The sequence below is a fragment of the Oncorhynchus keta genome, chromosome 24 (assembly GCF_023373465.1).
Source record: "Oncorhynchus keta strain PuntledgeMale-10-30-2019 chromosome 24, Oket_V2, whole genome shotgun sequence".
Lineage (NCBI taxonomy): Eukaryota > Metazoa > Chordata > Actinopteri > Salmoniformes > Salmonidae > Oncorhynchus > Oncorhynchus keta.
In genome coordinates, this window is record NC_068444.1 from 42,329,065 (window position 1) to 42,350,685 (window position 21,621).

General features: G+C 42.9%; 1 protein-coding gene across 1 annotated transcript in view; it reads left to right on the top strand.

Annotated features, from left to right (window-relative positions):
- LOC118357574 (pro-neuregulin-3, membrane-bound isoform-like) overlaps window positions 1-21,621 on the top strand; it is a 275,876-nt gene that overhangs the window by 151,243 nt on the left and 103,012 nt on the right. The window contains exon 3 of the mRNA XM_035734822.2: window positions 293-366. Within this exon, the coding sequence (XP_035590715.1) occupies window positions 293-366 (74 nt within the window). The remainder of the gene's footprint in view (window positions 1-292; window positions 367-21,621) is intronic.

A 21,621-nucleotide genomic window follows, 5' to 3' on the forward strand; every position in this document is an offset into this window, starting at 1 on the left:
TCATTTATTTCATTGTTATAATATTTTTACGTATGTAAAGCCAGCCTGATTGGGTGGGCCAGTATTCTATCTGCCTTGGCTTCACCTCAGGTTTAACTTGCAAATGATCGTGATATGTCATTTGTTTGCCTACTTTAGTTAAATGCAATGATTTTATGTCGCTCTGGATAAGAGTGTCTGCTCAATGAGTAAAATTACTCACGCCCACATACTCTACCCACATGTATGCTATGAAAGTGTGTTTTTCCTCCATATACCTCAGATATTAACTTCTGTTGTTTTTCTGTTGCAGGTGTAAAGAGGGTTACCACGGACTACGCTGTGACCAGTTTGTACCCAAGACGGACTCCATCTTATCTGACCCAAGTACATGCCTTGTCTTCCTATTGATCGAGAATTAAAGTGAAAACAAAAGAGTATTAGAGAATGATCTGTCTTCTGTGCAACTTCGTTAATGGCGGTTTTGGGAAACAGTTCGGAGATTTAATGATGCTCCTAATAAGGATCTAACGATGAACTTACCCTTACATTTATTTTGGGAAACCGGCCCTGGTCAAGATGAACACAATGGCTTCTGAAATTGTTCACAGCCCTTGTAGTCCTCCAGAAACATTCTAAAAACAGTATAGCATGTTTGAATTCAAGATCCCTATTGGAACATAACAGCCTGAACAATTACCTTAAAAATGTGCAAGAGCATTCCCACACAAGGTTGTTTAAAAATTGAGCTGAAGTTGGACAACACATTTATTATTACTTCTGGGAATGTTCTGGCAAAATGGAATAGAAAGTAATCAAATGTCTACGTACAGGCCTTGAAAACCTTTGACAGAGAGTGCAGTGAGTTACAATTACAAGTTCACTTAGGGCACAACCTCTTCTCTAATATGACACCACATCCATGTCTTCCATTGAGTAAAAGACCCTCGCTATCAAAACACTATTAGCACTCAACAAAAACCCTGGAGTATTTAAATTGTAGTACATTTGTCTATATTACTCACTCAAAATGTACCAAGTATATGTATTAGTTACATATAAACATATTTTTTTTATCCAAAATGTGACCAGGGGACAATATTCAGAAAGAATTTTAAAACCCACACAAAGTAGGCCATTTGACAATGAATCTTACTTCTGTAACAATGTAAAAATGCAAACTATTCAGAGACCATTTCAAAATGTAGATAACTTCTCTCTCAATAAGATTTAGTACAGACACAAACTGTAGAAATAGTAGCTTACTTTTACAATTCAGTGAATGCAACAAGTACTAGATAGACAGACAGATAGAGAGAAAATACAAAACACAATAAGTGTTCAGAGACTGTTTTAAGTACACAATTTCCCTATAAGATTTGAAGGACAAATTCATGTCATACTGTTATAGTAATTTGGCAACAATTCAGTAAATGCAACGGTAACGGAGACGCTGAGAATCGAGAAGCAGGTAAAACATTTAATAAAACAAACATGGAACGAGACAACATAACAGTAGCATGTACACATTAACACAGGAACAATACTGACTGGGGAAAGAACCTAAGGAATGAAAGATATAGGGGAGGTAATGGAGTCCAGGTGGGCCTCATGATGATGTGCAGGTGCGTGTAATGATTGGTGCCAGGTGTGCATAATGATGGACCCCAGGACCGGTGGTTAGTATACTGGCGACGGCGAACGCCGGAGGGGAGGAGCAGGAGTAGACGTGACAGCAACAAGATTTAGATCAAGAAAGATTCAAAGAAACAATCCTGAGAAAAAAAATCTAAATGCACCCCCACAAAGTAGGCTATTATATTAAAAAAGAGGATTGCTTCCATAACAATGCAAAATGCAAACATCTATTCAGACTATTTAAAAATTGAGATAACCTCTCTCATAAAGATTTAGTACAGACTAGGCCTGAAACAAATTGTATAAATAGAAGCCTACTTTGACAACGATTCAGTGAATTGGATGCGGACAGGATGGTCTTAAACACCAGATACAAAAGAAAACATACTCCTACCACTTTTAAAAACAACTCCAAAATCCCTGCCTCTGTCACTATAGGCCCAGGATGTGTGGTAGAAGGGTGAATGGTGGGACTTGGGGCAGACACACTCCATGGAAACGTAGGCTCCAACCTCTCCCTCTCCATGTTCCTCTCCCTCTACTCTCATCTTCTTCTCTCTCCACATCTCTATCCCTACTATCTTCTCTAACTTCTCTTCCTTCCTGCCTTCTACTGCTGAACTCTGAGTCTCCACATCGCTTCTCTTGCGTTCACTGACCTAGAGGAACAGACTAACAGAGGGAGAGGGTGAGACAGAGAAGGAAGTGGAGCAACAAATAGTGTACACATTGTGGTCAGGATCTAAATTCAATTCAAGGGTATTTATTGGCATGGGAAACATGTGTTAACATTGCCAAAGCAAGTGAGGTAGATAATATACAAAAGTGAAACAAACAATAAATATGAACAGTAAACATTACACATACAGAAGTTTCAAAACAATAAAGACATTACAAATGTACAATGTACAAATGGTTAAAGTACACAAGGGAAAATAAATAAGCATAAATATGGGTTGTATTTACAATGGTGTTTGTTCTTCACTGGTTGCCTTTTACTTGTGGCAACAGGTCACCAATCTTGCTGCTGTGACGGCACACTGTGGAATTTCACCCAGTAGATATGGGAGTTTATCAAAATTGGATTTGTTTTTGAATCCTTTGTGGATCTGTGTAATCTGAGGGAAATATGTCTCTCTAATATGGTCATACATTGGGCAGGAGGTTAGGAAGTGCAGCTCAGTTTCCACCTCATTTTGTGGGCAGTGAGCACATAGCCTGTCTTCGCTTGAGAGCCATGTCTGTCTACGGCGGCCTTTCTCAATAGCAAAGCTATGCTCACTAAGTCTGTACATAGTCAAAAGTTTGGGTCAGTCACAGTGGTCAGGTATTCTGCAACTGTGTACTCTCTGTTTAGGGCCAAATAGCATTCTAGTTTGCTCTGTTTTTTTGTTAATTCTTTCCAGTGTGTCAAGTAATTATCTTTTTGTTTTCTCATGATTTGGTTGGGTCTAATTGCGCTGCTGTCCTGGTGTTTGTGAACAGAGCCCCAGGACGAATCTCTCTCTATCATCATCATCATGCACATCCTTTATTTAGCCCTTAGTATATTCTTCAAAGTGGCCACCCTTTGCCTTGATGACAGCTTTACACACCCTTAGCATTCTCTCAACCAGCTTCATGAGGTAGTCACCTGGAACGCATTTCAATGAACAGGTGTGCCTTGTTAAATGTTAATTTGTGGAATTTGCTCCCTTCATAAAATGTGAACAGGGGGGTGAGCCAAGTCCTACATAGCAGGCTGAGATCGCCACCAAGTAGACCTTAACGGTGGAAAAGCCCTTTCCCTTTTGGAGCAAGTCCTATAAACAGGAGAGAACAGAAGGGATGGAACACTGGAAGGGGATCAACTCACGTCTCTCAGATCACCTCTCAAACAACCCTCCACTTCAGGTTGAAGACCTCTATGGCGACCTGAATTGTGCCGACCACGTTAGGAAGCAAGCCCACCGAGTCTAGTTTGAGCCTCTCATGGACCAGACCCTGAGATCCATCAGCTCGGGATGAGGGTGGAATATTTAGCACTGCGCATGGGATAGCAGGTTCCTGTCCTGTGGGAGTTCAGTTTGGCGATTATTATCTCCTCCATCCATGATCTCCCAGGTTAATGCAGGGCTGTCAAGATTAGGGATAGACCATTCGCTCTCACTCTGTCCAGAGTGGGGAATATCAGGCCCACGGAAGAAAAAGTGTACAGAAGCACGTACAGTGCTTCCTTTAAAAGTTGCGTCGTTCTGCAGCACAACTTGCGGGCTGCCGTAGAATTCTATGGCACGGAATTTAAGTGTCAGCCATTGTTGCCGTTAATGCTAGTTTGACTAACAGAGGGCATCTTTGAGAAGCATTTGACTGTTTTTAATATTGTCTGTACTATAGAATTTAAAACCTTTTTTTGTAAGAACATAGTATATGGGATTCATTTTAAGAAATGTTGTTTAATATATTTGATTAATATTATGGTGTTTTTATTCCAAGAAAAAACAAAAAGTATACATCTGACCGACTGCACCTGATTCAGTAACAGAAGAGCTATGGATGTATAGCTGAGAAAACGGTGGGAAGTATCTGGGCAACTACAGTACATTTTATTTAGCGACAAGAAAATTGGAGAATATTAAAATTCTTATTATTATTATATATAATATATTATTATTATTAAAATTAATTATAATTGGAGAATAAGAAAGATAGAACGTTTTGTTAACATGGGGGGTGGGGGGAAGCAGTGATTGGCTTTCAAAAGTTGACTCTGTACAATGTGACCGGTCGGGAGTAAGCGACTAAGTGACTGCGAATGAAGAGCAAAATAATCCTAACAATAACACAACCTATTTGTAGGCTAACCAATACTCAAATGGAGATTCAGTGAAAACAATAATCAAGACCTGTCACGTTCTGACCTTTATTTCCTTTGTTTTGTATTTATTTTAGTATGGTCAGGGCGTGAGTTGGGTGGGCAGTCTATGTTTGTTTTTATATGTTTTGGGGTATTTCTATGTTTCGGCCTAGTATGGTTCTCAATCAGAGGCAGGTGTCATTGGTTGTCTCTGATTGAGAATCATACTTAGGTAGTCTGGGTTTCACTGTGTGTTTGTGGGTGATTGTTCCTGTCTCTGTGTTTGCACCAGATAGGACTGTTTTTGGTTTTCGCACATTTATTGTTTTGTTAGTTATTTCATGTGTAGTTCCTTCATTAAAGAACATGAATAACCACCACGTTGCATTTTGGTCCGCCTCTACTTCACCACAGGAAAACCCTTACAAGACCAGTCTACATGCTTCTCTCAGAGCAGCACAAAACGGTGATGAAATAGTTGACCACACATTGGAAGGCTATTGTTTAAAATCCTATTATAACAATTATATGACTTTGGGTGTTCCAGTAAGCAACAATTTGTTGCCTTCATTAGCCTACTTTATTCTTAAAAGAACTCCAGAGAGAAGAGAAAGGAGCCTTAAATAATTCAACATTAATGCGATTGAATTCACAAATGCTGTTTTTAATATTGGCCACCAACCAAAAACACAGCATCTATCGTCTTATTCCATGTCCAACGAGACTATTCAAGCCATCGACTCACTGATTTTTTTATTTTACTAGGCAAGTCAGTTAAGAACAAATTCTTATTTTCAATGACGGCCTAGGAACAGTGGGTTAACTGCCTGTTCAGGAGCAGAACGACAGATTTGTACCTTGTCAGCTCGGGGATTTGAACTTGCAACCTTCCGGTTACTAGTCCAACACTCTAACCACTAGGCTACGCTGCCACCCCAACTGATGGTTGAAGATGATGAGCGATCGGCAAAGGCAATCTGGAATCTGCTGGCATCACTGCACAACAGCAACATCGCTCTAATCACAGTCAGAAGACAGTTGAAAAAACGTTTATATTTTATATATAGACTACCGTTCAGAAGTTTGGGGTCACTTTGAAATGTCCTTGTGTTTGAAAGAAAAGGAAAAACATTGTCCATTAAAATAACATCAAATTGATCAGAAATACAGTGTAGACATTGTAGATGTAAATGACTATTGTAGCTGGAAACAGGAGATTTTTTATGAAATATCTACATAGGTGTACAGAGGCCCATTATCAGCAACCATCACTCCTGTGTTCCAATGGCATGTTGTGTTAGCTAAGCCAAGTTTATCATTTTGAAAGGCTAATTGATCATTAGAAAACAATTTTTTCAATTATGTTAGCACAGCTGAAAACTGTTGTGCTGATTAAATAAGCATTAAAACTGGCCTTCTTTAGACTAGATGAGTATCAGAATTTGTGGGTTCGATTACAGGCTCAAAATGGCCAGAAACAGACTTTCTTTTGAAAGTGATCAGTCTACTCTTCTTCTGAGAAATTGAGGCGAGAAATTGCCAAGAAACTGAAGATCTCGTACAACGCTGTGTACTACTCCCTTCACAGAACAGCGCAAACTGGCTCTAACCAGAATAGAAAGAGTGGGAGGCCCCAGTTCACAACTGAGCAAGAGCACAAGTACTTTAGAGTGTCTAGTTTGAGAAACAGACGCCTCACAAGTCCTCAACGTCAACAGTGAAGAGGCGACTGCGGGATGCTGGCCTTCTAGGCAGGGTTGCAAAAAAAAGCCATATCTCAGACTGGCCAATAAAAATAAAAGATTAAGATGGGCAAAAGAACACACTGGACAGAGGAACTCTGCCTAGAATGCAAGCATCCCGGAGTCGCCTCTTCACTGTTGACGTTGAGACTGATGTTTTGTGTGTACTATTTAATGAAGCTTCCAGTTGAGAACTTGTGAGGCGTAAGTTTCTCAAACTAGACACTCTAATGTACTTAGAGTGTCTAGTAAACAATGAGAGTCAGTGGCGAAAAGCAGTCACTTTCTCTACAGTGAGGACTAATCAGCTACAGAGTCCAGAGACAATCCCAAAAATATTTTCTGCTGGGTCGGTAAGAGCAAGCTTTTGGAAAGATTTATCCTGAAGACTAGAAAGATCAGGTGCGACAACAGCTGGGCTGTGTGCTCCGCTGCTTGAGCCCGAGTGTCCACACAGTTCAACCAGTCGTCGATGTTCAGTACCAGTCAAAAGTTTGGACACACCTACCCATTCCATGTTTTTTTATCTTTTTTTAAAACGATTTTCTACATTGTAGAATAATAGTTAAGACATCAAAACAATGAAAAAACACATATCGAATCATGCAGTAAGCAAAAAAGTGTTAAACAAATCAACATATTTCATATATTAGATTATTCAAAGTAGCCACCCTTGGCCTTGATGACAGTTTTGCACACTCTTGTCATTGTCGTATCCAGCTTCATGAGGTAATCACCTGGAATGCATTTCAATTAACAGGTGTCCCTTGTTAAAAGTTAATTTATGGAATTTCTTTGCTTCTTAATGCGTTTGAGCCAATCAGTTGTGTTGTGACAAGGTAGGGGTGGTATACAGTAGATAGCCCTATTTTGTAAAAGACCAAGTCCATATTATGAAAAGAACAGCTCAAATAAGCAAAGATAAACTAAAGTCCATCATTACTTTTAGACATGAAGGTCAGTCAATCTGGAAGATGGTAAGAACTCTGCAGCACATCAAGCGCTATGACGAAACTGGCTCTCATGAAGACCGCCACAGGAAAGGAAGACCCAGAGTTACCTCTGCTGCAAAGAATAACTTAATTGGAGTTACCAGCCTCAGAAATTGCAGCCCAAATAAAGGATTCACAGAGTTCAAGTAACAGACACATCTCAACATCAACTGTTCAGAGGAGACTGTGTGAATCAGGTCTTTATGGTCGAATTGCTGAAAAGAAACCACTACTAAAAGGACACCAATAAGAAGAAGACACTTGCTTGGTCCAAGAAACACGAGCAATAGATATTAGACCAGTGGAAATCTGTCCTTTGGTATGATCAAATTCGAGATTTTAGGATCTAACCGCGGTGTCTTTGTGAGACTCGGAGTAGGTGAACGGATGATCTCTGCATGTGTGGTTCCCAACGTGAAGCACGGAGGAGGAGGTGTGAGGGTGCATTACTGGAGACACTGTCATTGATTTATTTAGAATTCAAGGCACACTTAACTAGCATGGTTACCACAGCTTTCTGCAGCGATACGTCATCCCATCTGATTAGCGCTTAGTGGGACTATCATTTGTTGTTCAACAACACAATGATTCAAAACACACCTCCAGGCTGTGTAAGGGCTATTTGACCAAGAAGGAGAGTGATGGAGTGCTGCATCAGATGATCTGGCCTCCACAATCACCCAACCTCAACCCAATTGAGATGGTCCAGAATGAGTTGGACTGCAGATTGAAGAAAAAGCAGCCAACAAGTGCACAGCATATGTGGGAACTCCTTCAAGACTGTTGGAAAAGCATTCCAGTTGAAGCTGGTTGAGAGACTGCCAAGAGTGCACAAAGCTGTCATCAAGACAATGGGTGGCAACTGCAGAAAATAAAATATATTTTGATTCGTTTAACATTTTTTTGCTTACTACCTGATTCCATAAGTGTTATTTCAAGTCTTTTAATGTCTTCCCTTACAATGTAGGAAATAAAAATAAAGAAAAACCCTAGAAGGAGAGGCTGTGTCAACGTTTGACTGGTAATGTATATATATATATATATATATATATATATATATATATATATATATATATATATATATATATATAAACTAAAAAATAAATAAACTCCTCTCACTGTCAACTGCATTTATTTTCAGCAAACTTAACATGTGTTCAAATTTGTAGAAACATATCAAGATTCAACAACTGAGACATAAACTTAACAAGTTTAACAACAGAAATGGAAAAATGTGTCCCTGGTCAAAATCAAAGTAACAGTCAGTATCTGGTGTGGCCACCAGCTACATTTAGTACTGCAGTGCATCTCCTCCTCACGGACTGCACCAGATTTGCCAGTTCTTGCTGTGAGATGTTACCCCACCCTTCCACCAAGGCACCTGCAAGTACCCAGACATTTCTGGGGGGAATGGCCCTCACCCTCACCCTCCGATCCAACAGGTCCCAGACGTGCTCAATGGGATTGAGATCTGGGCTCTTTGTTGGCCATGGCAGAACACTAACATTCCTGTCTTGCAGGACATCACGATCAGAATGAGCAGTATGGCTGGTGGCATTGTCAGGCTGGAGGGTCATTCAGGATGAGCATGCAGGAAAATGGAAAGGATGTCTTCCCTGTCAAAATGCCTGCAGTAACAGTCAAGTCAGTCTGATGATGCTGTGACACACCAGCCCCATTTACGGACCCTCTAACCTCCAAATCTCCCCTCCAGAGTACAGGCCTTGGTGTAACGCTCATTCATTTACATTACATTTGTCATTTGAGACGCTCTTATCCAGAGCCCTTACAAAAGGCATTCACCTTATGACATCCAGTGGAACAGCCACCAATAGCATCTAAATTTTTAAGGGGGGGGAAAGGATTACTTTATCCTCATCCTAGGTATTCCTTAAAGAGGTGGGGTTTCAGGTGTCTCGGAAGGTGGGATTGAGATCTGGGCGTCGTGAGGGAGTTGTTCCACCATTGGGGAGCCAGAGCAGCAAACAGTTTTGACTGGGCTTGCAGGACAGTGGTAGGGAGGCAGCAGGCCAGAGGTGGATGAGCAGTGCCCTTGTTTGGGTGTAGGGCATTGTCAGAGCCTGGAGGTCAGGTGTTCCCCTCACAGGATGAGCACCATGGTCAGGAAGAGCTTCAACTGAGCCAGTGGAGAGAGCGGAGGATGTCTTGGGAAGGTTGAACACCAGACGGGCTGCGGCGTTCTGGTGTTGAGGGGTTTAATGGCCAGGCAGGGAGCCCAGACAAGTTGCAGTAATCCAGACGGGAGATGACAAGTGCCTGGATTAGGATGCTTCCTGTGTGAGGCAGGGTCGTACCTGCCCCGGATGTTGTAGAGCATGAACCTCCAGGAACGGGCCACCGCCTTGATGTTAGTTGAGAACGACAGGGTGTTGTCCAGGATCACAGGCGCTCTGGGAGGAGGACACAATGGAGTTGTCAACCTTCGTTCATTCCTTTATTCCTTCGACGATAAACGCGAATCCGACCATCACCTGTGGTGAGACAAAACCGCGACTCGTCTGTGTAGAGCACTTTTTGCCAGTCCTGTCTGGTCCAGCAATGGTGGGTTTGCGCCCATAGGTGACGTTGTTGCCGATGTTGTCTGGGGAGGACCTGCCTTACAACAGGCCAACAAGCCCTCAGTCCAGCCTCTCTCAGCCTATTGCGGACAGTCTGAGCACTGATGGAAGGATTGTGTTTTCCTGATGTAACTCAGACAGTTGTTGCCATCCTGTACCTGTCCCGCAGCAGTGATGTTCGGATGTACCGATCCTGTGCAGGTGATGTTGTGTGTTGTTACACTTGGCCATTGCGAGGACAATCAGCTCTACGCCCTGTCTCCATGTAGCGCTGTCTTAGGCGTCTCACAGTGAGGACATTGCAATTTATTGCCCTGGCCACATGTGCAGTCCTAATGCCTCCTTGCAGCATGCCTAAGGCACATTCACACAGATGAGCAGGGACCCTGGCCATCTTTCTTTTGGTGTTTTTCAGATTCAGTAGAAAGGCCTCTTTAGTGTCCTAAGTTTTCATAACTGTGACCTTAATTGCCTACCGTCTGTAAGCTGTTATTGTCTTAATAACGACCATTCCACAGGTGCATGTTGATTAATTGTTTACAGTTCATTGAACAAGCATGGGAAACAGTGTTAACCTCTCTGGGATATGTGGGACGACGTCCCACCTGGCCAAAAGCCAGAGAAAATGCAGAGCGCCAAATTCAAATAAATTACTATAAAAAATCTAACTTTCATGAAATCACACATGCAAGATACATTTGGTGGGAATCCAGCCAACATGTCACATTTAAAAAATAAGCTTATTGGCGAAAGCAAACGATGCTAATATCTGAGGATAGCACCATAGTAAACAAAGAGAGAAAAGCATATTTCAACCCTACAGGCGCGACACAAAACGCAGAAATAAAAATATAAATGATTCCTTACCTTTGATGAGCTTATTTTGTTGACACACCAATATGTCCCATAAACATCACAAATGGTCCTTTTGTTTGATTAATTCTGTCGATATATATCCAAAATGTCCATTTATTTGGCGTGTTTGATCCAGAAAAACACTGGTTCCAACTTGTGCAACGTGACAACAAAATATCTCAAAAGTTACCTGTAAACTTTGCCAAAACATTTCAAATGACTTTTGTAATACAACTTTAGGTATATTCTGGGGATGAGTAGCAGGCAGTTGAATTTGGGAATGCATTTAATCCAGACACGAAATTACTGCCCCCTGTCACCAAGAAGTTAAACTCTTTACAATGAAGATCTGTTATTTGGATTTTTACTAGTTATCTGTGAAAGACAGGGTCCTGAAAAAGGGACGTTTCTTTTTTTGCTGAATTTTTGTCCTTAATTAGTTTAAAGGAGATAATGTTGCTTACTTTTGAGCAAAATCAAAGCAATAATGCATCCTGATGTCTTTGCTTGTTTGTTCATTAGGGGCCTCCAGAGACAACTGCAGGTCTTGACAAGTTTTGCTGTCAGCCACCATCTTCTGGTAGACAGACCGCTCACAAGCAGGAGTTCCTGCGCTTGCTTCTGGCAGGTTGGCAGATCTGAAGACCTGATAGGTGCAGGTCTGTCCTGGGCTTAGTGCTTAAGATGTGGAGTAGTAAGCTTTAACTTGGGGTCTGTTGTTTAGACATGTGGCTAGCTAGCTAAACAATGAACCGTACTTCCAAGCCATATTTTACTATCACTACAAACCGATTGTAATAGCAAGATAAAGTTAAACAAATGTTAAACAAATGTTAGCTATCTAACATTGGGCTATAACTAGCGATGCAAAATGGCATTCTGAGATAACATTACTACACACAATGTTAGCTAGCGAGACAGAATTCCGGTAGATGTTAAAACCTCTTTGGGCTGCGATCCCATATGATATGACAACAGCCAGTGAAAGTGCAGGGCGCCAAATTCAAAACAACAGAAATATCATAATTCAAATTCCTCAAACATACATGTATCTTATACCGTTTTAAAGGTAGTCTTGTTGTTAATCCCACCACAGTGACCGATTTCAAATATGCTTTTCAGCGAAAGCACCACAAACGATTATGTTAGGTCACCACCTAAACACAATAAACACAGCCATTTTTTCCAGCCAAAGAGAGGAGTCACAAAAAGCAGAAATAGAGATCACTAACCTTTTATGATCTTCCTCAGATATTACTCATAGGACTTCATGTTCCACGATACATGTATGTTTTGTTTGATAAAGTTCATATTTATATCAAAACATTGGCGCATTACATTCACTAGTTCCAAAAACATCCAGTGATTTTGCATAGCCACATCGATTCAACAGAAATAGAATAGAATAGAATAGTATAGAACAGAATTATAGATAATCCTCTCCTTAATGCAACCGCTGTGTCAGATTTCAAATAAACTTTACGGAAAAAGCAAACAATGCAATAATCTGAGACGGTGCTCAGAAAACCATAGTCAAATTAGCCAGCATTTTGGAGTCAAAATAAACCACAAATTACATGATAAATATTCCCTTACCTTTGATGATCTTCATCAGAATGCATTCTCAGGAATCCCAGGTCCACAATAAATGCTTGATTTGTTCGATAATGTCCGTTATTTATGTCCAATTAGCTACTTTTGTTAGCAAGTTTGGTACACCTATCCAAACGCTGGTGCTGGGTGGCCTTTTCTTCGGACAAAAACTTCAAAAAGTTATATTACAGGTCGAAGAAAGATTTCAAACTAAGTACAGAATCAATCATTAGGATGTTTTTATCATAAATCTTCAATAAAGTTCCAACCAGAGAATTACTTTGTGTCTTGAGGAGGAACGGAACGCAGGAAGATATCATGTGCTACGCGCATGACCTGGAACTGGCTCTCTGCCAGTAGTCTGACTCATTCCCCTCTCATTCAGTCCCACAACACAGTAGAAGCTTCATTCAAATTTCTATAGACGGTTGACATCTGGTGGAAGCCCTAGGAAGTGAATCTTCATTCTTATCCCAAGGGGATTTCAATAGGGAATGGGTTTAATATATACAGTGCCTTGCAAAAGTATTCGGCCCCCTTGAACTTTGCGACCTTTTGCTACATTTCAGGCTTCAAACATAAAGATATAAAACTGTATTTTTTTCTGTGAAGAATCAACAACAAGTGGGACACAATCATGAAGTGGAACGACAATTATTGGATATTTCAATCTTTTTTAACAAATCAAAAACTGAAATATTGGGCGTGCAAAATTATTCAGCCCCCTTAAGTTAATACTTTGTAGCGCCACCTTTTGCTGCGATTACAGCTGTAAGTCGCTTGGGGTATGTCTCTATCAGTTTTGCACATCGAGAGACTGAATTTTTTTCCCATTCCTCCTTGCAAAACTGCTCAGCTCAGTGAGGTTGGATGGAGAGCATTTGTGAACAGCAGTTTTCAGTTCTTTCCACAGATTCTCGATTGGATTCAGGTCTGGACTTTGACTTGGCCATTCTAACACCTGGATATGTTTATTTTTGAACCATTCCATTGTAGATTTTGCTTTATGTTTTGGATCATTGTCTTGTTGGAAGACAAATCTCCGTCCCAGTCTCAGGTCTTTTGCAGACTCCATCAGGTTTTCTTCCAGAATGGTCCTGTATTTGGCTCCATCCATCTTCCCATCAATTTTAACCATCTTCCCTGTCCCTGCTGAAGAAAAGCAGGCCCAAACCATGATGCTGCCACCACCATGTTTGACAGTGGGGATGGTGTGTTCAGGGTGATGAGCTGTGTTGCTTTTACGCCAAACATAACGTTTTGCATTGTTGCCAAAAAGTTCAATTTTGGTTTCATCTGACCAGAGCACCTTCTTCCACATGTTTGGTGTGTCTCCCAGGTGGCTTGTGGCAAACTTTAAACAACACTTTTTATGGATATCTTTAAGAAATGGCTTTCTTCTTGCCACTCTTCCATAAAGGCCAGATTTGTGCAATATACGACTGATTGGTGTCCTATGGACAGAGTCTCCCACCTCAGCTGTAGATCTCTGCAGTTCATCCAGAGTGATCATGGGCCTCTTGGCTGCATCTCTGATCAGTCTTCTCCTTGTATGAGCTGAAAGTTTAGAGAGACAGCCAGGTCTTGGTAGATTTGCAGTGGTCTAATACTCCTTCCATTTCAATATTATCGCTTGCACAGTGCTCCTTGGGATGTTTAAAGCTTGGGAAATCTTTTTGTATCCAAATCCGGCTTTAAACTTCTTCACAACAGTATCACGGACCTGCCTGGTGTGTCCCTTGTTCTTCATGATGCTCTCTGCGCTTTTAACGGACCTCTGAGACTATCACAGTGCAGGTGCATTTATACGGAGACTTGATTACACACAGGTGGATTGTATTTATCATCATTAGTCATTTAGGTCAATATTGGATCATTCAGAGATCCTCACTGAACTTCTGGAGAGAGTTTGCTGCACTGAAAGTAAAGGGGCTGAATAATTTTGCATGCCAATTTTTCAGTTTTTGATTTGTTAAAAAAGTTGGAAATATCCAATAAATGTCGTTCCACGATTGTGTACCACTTGTTGTTGATTCTTCACAAAAAAATACAGCTTTATATCTTTATGTTTGAAGCCTGAAATGTGGCAAAAGGTCGCAAAGTTCAAGGGGGCTGAATACTTTCGCAAGGCACTGTACCAACCTCAGAATTCTCACTTCCTGTTTGGATTTCTTCTAAGGTTTTTGACTGCCATATGAGTTCTGTTGTACTCACAGACATCATTCAAACAGTTTTAGAAACTTCAGAGTGTTTTCTATCCAATACTAATTATAGTATGCATATATTAGCAACTGAGACTGAGTAGAAGGCCGTTTACTCTGGGCACCTCTGGGCACCTTTCAGCCAAGCTACTCAATAGTGCACCTGCAGCCATAAGAAGTTAACAGCCCGATGTATTTAGGCCGATTCTGGGCAGTCATTAATTTTGATTCCGGGCCGAGTCTAACACCCGATTCAATCAGTTCCGGCCCCCCGGGAGAGGCCCGCTTCTGTGCCGATTCCTCATTGTTAGCTGGGGTCCGTTTTGTTTGTACAGCTTGCTTGTCTCGTTGTGTCAAGAATCATCAGATCTTTCTCCCTCTATCACAGATGCCATGGTTGCCCTTCATTTCAAGATGTAGTCCGGAGACAGGTGTTTTGTACAACAGCCTTCTGTGTTCTCTTTGACTAATAACAACACTGTTGATCACCATATCTTCCCCATCACAAGACTCTACAATGTCTTCTTCAATGAAAATGTGTTTACCTAAATCAGGGGTTTCCTCATCGTCTGATTCATTTTCAGAGTCAGAGAGAGTCAGCATGTCAGAATCGTCCTCCAGAAAGTAGTCTATCACAACTTTTTCAGACTGACCTTTGTCGATAGCGCCTAATAAATTCAGGGCAGCAATGTTATTGAGAGCAGTAGCAAAACATTTGCCGTTCTCCATGGCTAACGTTATATCTTTTGAAAAAACTGCAGTATAAAGTATTATATAGGCATAACACGCAGCTCATTTTATAGACAGAAGATGCTACACGGCAGAGCAATTTGAAACTCATCTCTCGGCATGTCCAGCCCACTCATTATCTCTGCCAATCATGGTTAGTGGGAAGTTTCCTGTCTTGTTCTGTGGCTAAACCAACTAGGCTCGTAATTCAACATTTTTACTCAAATTTACAGATGGCATACAAATTTGTTATTAAGGCACATGAAAGTTCAAATGTTCCAAAAAACAGATGTTTAAAAAATATAAAATAGCGTTCAAAATACTCTTCTATGCATTTGTGACATGCAACATGCGCCTAGTTTCCTGAAACAAGTCACATTTATGCATACATACTTTGGATAGTGACCTCATTGATTGTGTCCATGCTCATAAATATCTGGGCATCTGGATTGACGAAAAGCTCTTTCAAAAACAATGTTGTTGAGTTAAAATTGGCTTCTTCTATAGGAACAGGTCCTGTCTTTCATTAAATAGCAGAAAACAAATCATTCAGTCAACATTCTTTCCGGTTATTGACTATGGCAATATCTCCTATATGAATGTAACTTAACGTAGCAGGTGTAAAAATATGCCAGAGCGGAGTCCCCACTTTTCAGGGGAGACAGAAGTTCTGTCAAAAATACTGTATCCCTGAAAACTGGAAACATCCGCATTCTACCGACTCCCCCCCCCCCCCACCCCCCTGCAGAGAGTGTTTTGAATGCAGCTGCCACTGTATTGAAGCCATTGGATACAGTTTATCATTGTGCATTATTACCGGCAATAGGTTCAGTACACATTATTGAATTTTGTATCAGCAGATGCTCCACCCAGACCCTCCTAGGTCCGGGTCCGCACCTTGGGGGTACTGTCAATGTTCTGACCTTTATTTTCTGTGTTTTGTGTTTAGTTAGTATGGAGCTCTTTGAAGTCTTGTAGATCGACTCATTGCACCTTTTTGTCTATAAAGGCCTTTTGCATAAACTTCTGCCATACCTTACTTAACTGTTAACCTTCGGATGTCTAAGTTATCAAACTCGGACTCAGTGTTAGCTAACCCTGGAGATCCCGTCGATCTCAACTGATTAAAGAAAATCTGCTTTTAGTTTTTTTGTGCATCTCATGTGGAATGATTTCCAAAACTCCTTCAAGTTGGTGGTGTTGGTGCAACTAGGGCAAATCAGGCAGATGTTAGGGGGCCTTTTTAGTGAAGAATGTGTTTTGCTTTTCGCGTTTTGTGTTTACTTTTCATGTATTGTGCAATTGATGTCCATATTGATGTCCATATTTAACCAAGATGGTGTCGCAGTCAGGCATATTTTTGTTCTCGTCATGTCGTGTATATATCTTTTTTTATTATTTTATATACACTGCTCAAAAAATAAAGGGAACACTAAAATTACACATCCTAGACCTGAATGAATGAAATATTCTTCATAAATACTTTTTTCTTTACATAGTTGAATGTGCTGACAACAAAATCACACAAAAAATATCAATGGAAATCAAATGTATCAACCCATGGAGCTCTGGATTTGGAGTCACACTCAAAATTAAAGTGGAAAACTACACTACAGGCTGATCCAACTTTGATGTAATGTCCTTTAAACAAGTCAACATGAGGCTCAGTAGTGTGTGTGGCTTCCACGTGCCTGTGAGACCTCCCTACAATGCCTGGGCATCCTCCTGATGAGGTGGCGGATGGTCTTCTGAGGGATCTCCTCCCAGACATGGACTAAAGCATCCGCCAACTCCTGGACAGTCTGTGGTGCAACGTGGCGTTGGTGGCTTGAGCGAGCCATGATGTCCCAGATGTGCTCAATTAGATTCAGGTCTGGGGAACAGGCGGGCCAGTCCATAGCATCAATGCCCTCCTCTTGCACTGCTAACACACTCCAGCCACATAAGGTCTAGCATTGTCTTGCATTAGGAGGAACCCAGGGCCACCAGCATATGGTCTCACAAGGGGTCTGAGGATCTCGGTACCTAATGGGAGTCAGGCTACCTCTGGCGAGCACATGGAGGGCTTTGCTGCCCCCCAAAGAAATGCCACCCCATACCATGACTGACTCACCTCCAAACCAGTCATGCTGGAGGATATTGCAGGCAGCAGAACGTTCTCCACAGCGTCTCCAGACTTTCACATCTGTCACATGTGCTCAGTGTGAACCTGCTTTCATCTGTGAAGAGCACAGGGTGCCAGTGGCGAATTTGCCAATCTTGGTGTTGTCTGGCAAATGCCAAACGTCCTGCACGGTGTTGGGCTGTAAGCACAACCCCAACCTGTGGACGTTGGACCCTCATACCACCCTCATGGAGTCTGTTTCTGACCATTTGAGCAGACACATGCACATTTGTGGCCTGCTGGAGGTCATTTTGCAGGGCTCTGGCAGTGCTCCTCCTGCTCCTCCTTGCACAAAGGCTGAGGCAAAGGTCCTGCTGCTGGGTTGTTGCCCTCCTACGGCCTCCTCCACGTCTCCTGATGTACTGGCCTGTCTCCTGGTAGCGCCTCCATGCTCTGGACACTACGCTGACAGACACAGCAAACCTTGTTGCCACAGCTCGCATTGATGTGCCATCCTGGATGAGCTGCACCACCTGAGCCACTTGTGTGGGTTGTAGACTCCGTCTCATACTACCTCTAGAGTGAAAGCACCGGCAGCATTCAAAAGTGACCAAAACATCAGCCAGAAAGCATAGGAACTGAGAAGTGGTCTGTGGTCCCCACCTGCAGAACCACTCCTTTATTGGGGGTATCTTGCTAATTGCCTATAATTTCCACCTGTTGTCTATTCCATTTGCACAACAGCATGTGACATTTATTGTCAATCAGTGTTGCTTGCTAAGTGGACAGTTTGATTTCACAGAAGTGCGATTGACTTGGAGTCACATTGTGTTGTTTAAGTGTTCCCTTTATTTTTTTGAGCAGTGTATTTTTTCTTCGCATATATATGTATATTTTCTTAAACTCAACTACAACATACCCTCCTACAATCCGCCTCACCCAATGTGGTATGGATCTGCTATTTCTTTACCTCTGAACCGGAACTCTCAACAGAAGCTAGCCAGCAAACTAGCTACAAGCCTGCTAGCAACTCCTAGCGGTCATCAGCTAACATTAGCCCGGACAACTCTCGCCAGTCTGCACAGCGCGACTCAAGCCAGAGCAAATCGGACTTATTTTCTTTCTACATATCTCCGGATTCCTACCGCAAGCTCTGAAACTTTTCACCTGGATCATCCTAGCTAGCTTGCTGCTATCCGAGTAGCCACTCCTGGCTGACATCTCTGTCCCGTAACAAGAACCAGTTAGCCTGGAGCTAGCTTTGCTAGGCCCATCTCCCGGCAAGCCGAAGAGGTACATCAGCCACTCCTTGGGCTACAATACCTATTTTGTCAATTAGCCTGGAACCCCGCAGACCCTTTCGCGACTGGACTACCGACGCAATTCGCCCGAGAAGCTTTATCAACTGGCTCCTCTGTCATGACGTCCCCTGAATGCCTATCTGCTAGCCTGCTATCCATGGCCTGCTAGCTGTCTAGAGCATATAGGACTGTTAGCTTAAGATACCTATTCTGCCAATTGGCCTAGACCCCTTTTACCACACGAAGCCCTGCTGATCCACAATGACTGGTCTGCAGACGTAACAGCACGAGGGGGCTACAACAGACTTTCTTCCATTGCGACGTCCCTCTAAGGCCCTTCTGCTAGCTTGCTAGCCCCGGCCTGCTAGCTGCCTTTATCGCTGTGTCCCTGGCCCGAGCCACTCACTGGACCCCTATTATTACACGGCTACGCATGCCTCTCCCTAGTGTCAATATGCCTTGTCCATTGCTGTTTTGGTTAGCAATTATTGCCTTATTTCACTGTAGAGCCTCTATCCCTGCTCAATACACCTTAGTTAACCCTTAAATTCCACCTCCCACACATGCAGTGATCTCACCTGGTTTAAATTATGTTTCGAGAGACAATATCTCTCTCATCGTCACTCAGTGCATCAGTGCATTACCTCCACTGTATTCACAACCTACCATACCTTTGTCTGTACATTATGCCTTGAATCTATATAACATACTAGACGACCAGTTCTTATAGCCTTTAGCTGTATCCTTATCCTAGTCCTCCTCTGTTCCTCTGGTGATGTAGAGGTTAATCCAGGCCCTGCAATGCCTAGCTCCACTCCCATTCCCCAGGCGTTCTCATTTGTTGACTTCTGTAACCATAAAGGCATTGGTTTCATGCATGTTAACATTAGAAGTCACGCCCTGACCATAGAAAGGCTGTATTTTCTATGGTAGAGTAAGTCAGGGCGTGACTAGGGGTGTTTAGTCTAGTTTATTATTTCTATGTGGGGTTCTAGTTTGCTTTTTCTATGTTGGTGTTTTAGAATGATTCCCAATTAGAGGCAGCTGATAATCATTGTCTCTAATTGGGGATCAAACTTAAGTTGCATTTTTAAACCTGTGGGTTATGGGATATTGTTTATGTTTAGTGGCCTGTTCGCACTGCATTGTCATCACAGTTCGTTTATTTTTTATTTTGTTTTGTATTAGCTTAAGTTTCACTTTGATTAAAGTATGTGGAACTCAATGTACGCTGCGCCTTGGTCCGATCATCATTATTACGAACATCGTGACAGAGTATCCCATCTACAACAGACCAAGCAGCGTGCCCGGGAGGTAATAGCATTCTGGTCTTTGGAGGAGATTAGGGAGAGAACATCCGAGACTTGGGAAGACATAATGGCAGGAGAGAAGAGCCTGCCATGGAAGCAGCGAAGGAGGGACAGCGACGAAGTCGGGGAGAAACCCCAAGAACATTTTTGGGAGGGGCACATGGAGCAGTCGGCAGAGCCGAGGAGTGAACCTGAGCCAGTCTGGGAGAAGGAGAATTTGGAGGAGAGAGAAATGAGGGAGTTGTTGAGTTGGTGGAGGATGCACAGATTTGGACTAAAGGAACATGTTGTCAGTTTGGTGCCACCTGAGTCAGCTCACCGTACTCGTTATGAGAAGTGTTAAAGTTCCGGAACAATTGATGCCGGCTATACGCACCAGGTCTCCAGTGCACCTTCACTGTCCAGTACGTCCTGTGCCAGCTCCTCGCACTTGCCGTGAGAAGTGTGTTAAAGTTCCGGTTCCATTGATTCCGGCTATACGCACCAGGTCTCCAGTGTGCCTTCCCAGTCAGGTGCGTTCTGTTCCTGCTCCTTGCACTCTCCTAGGAGTGCGTGTCCCCAGTCCAGAACATCCTGTGCCTCCTCCCCGTACTCGCCCTGAAGTGCGTCATCAGTCCGGTGCCACCTGTACCGGCCCCACGCATCAGGCTTCCAGTGCGCCTCCCCAGTCCAGTACGTCATGTGCCTGCTCCTTGCGCTATCCCTGAGGTGCGTGTCACCAGCATGGTCCACCAGTGCCGGCCCCACGCACCAGGCTTCCGGCGACAGTTCCCAGTCCAGAGCTTTCAGCGACAGTGCCCAGTACAGAGCTTCCGGCGACAGTGCCCAGTCCAGAGCTTCCGGCGACGTTTCACAGTCCGGAACATCTAAAGACGGTCCACGGTCCGGAACCATCTACGACGGTCCACAGTCCAGAACCTCCTGAGACTGTCCACGTTCCGGAACCTCCTGAGATGATCCACGGTCCAGAACCTCCTGAGACGGTGCACGGTCCGGAACCTCCTGAGACGGTCAACCATCCAGAACCTCCTGCGACGGTCAATGGTCTGGAACTTTATGAGACGGTCCAGAACCTACTGAGACGGTCCACGGTTCGAAACCTCCAGCTCCATGGCCGGAGCCTTCCCCTGCACCGATGCCCAGTCTAAGCACGGCGTCCAGTCCAGTTCCAAGGCCACTGGAGACACAGTGCGCATCACTGCATAACACGGTGCCTGAACGGTCATACTCTCCCCACGGTAAGGGGAGTTGGCTCAGGTCTAAACCCTGACTCCGCCAATCTCCCCGTGTGTCCCCCTCCCCCCAAAATATTTTTTGGGGGCTGCCTCTCGTGCTTCCGTTGTTGCTCTAACTCCTTGTTTCTTCGCCATTCCGCTCTCGCTGCCTCCATCTGCTAGAACAATAGAGAACACAGATGATTGGTGTGTAAAAACAGCTCTACGCCAGTAATCTGCAGTCCCTAAAATAATGTTTAATTATCAAAATCCCCCCCACAGGACAAATCTTCTTTGTGTTATCAGACCAGGTTTGACAGAAAGCATGAAGATATCTGCTTGGCTTCGAATATGCCCCTATGTATTGTGACACTTTTATTTACCAAAGACCCCAGAATGAATCATTAGTTAAACTTCTTCCTGCAAATACAATCGACTCCACATTATTGACCAAGTAATCATTGTGCACCTCAGAATTTTTTTTTCTCCAGTAGGTGGCTTTTGACTCCTGATAGCTTGAACTGTTTGAAATAGCATAATCAGTCTGT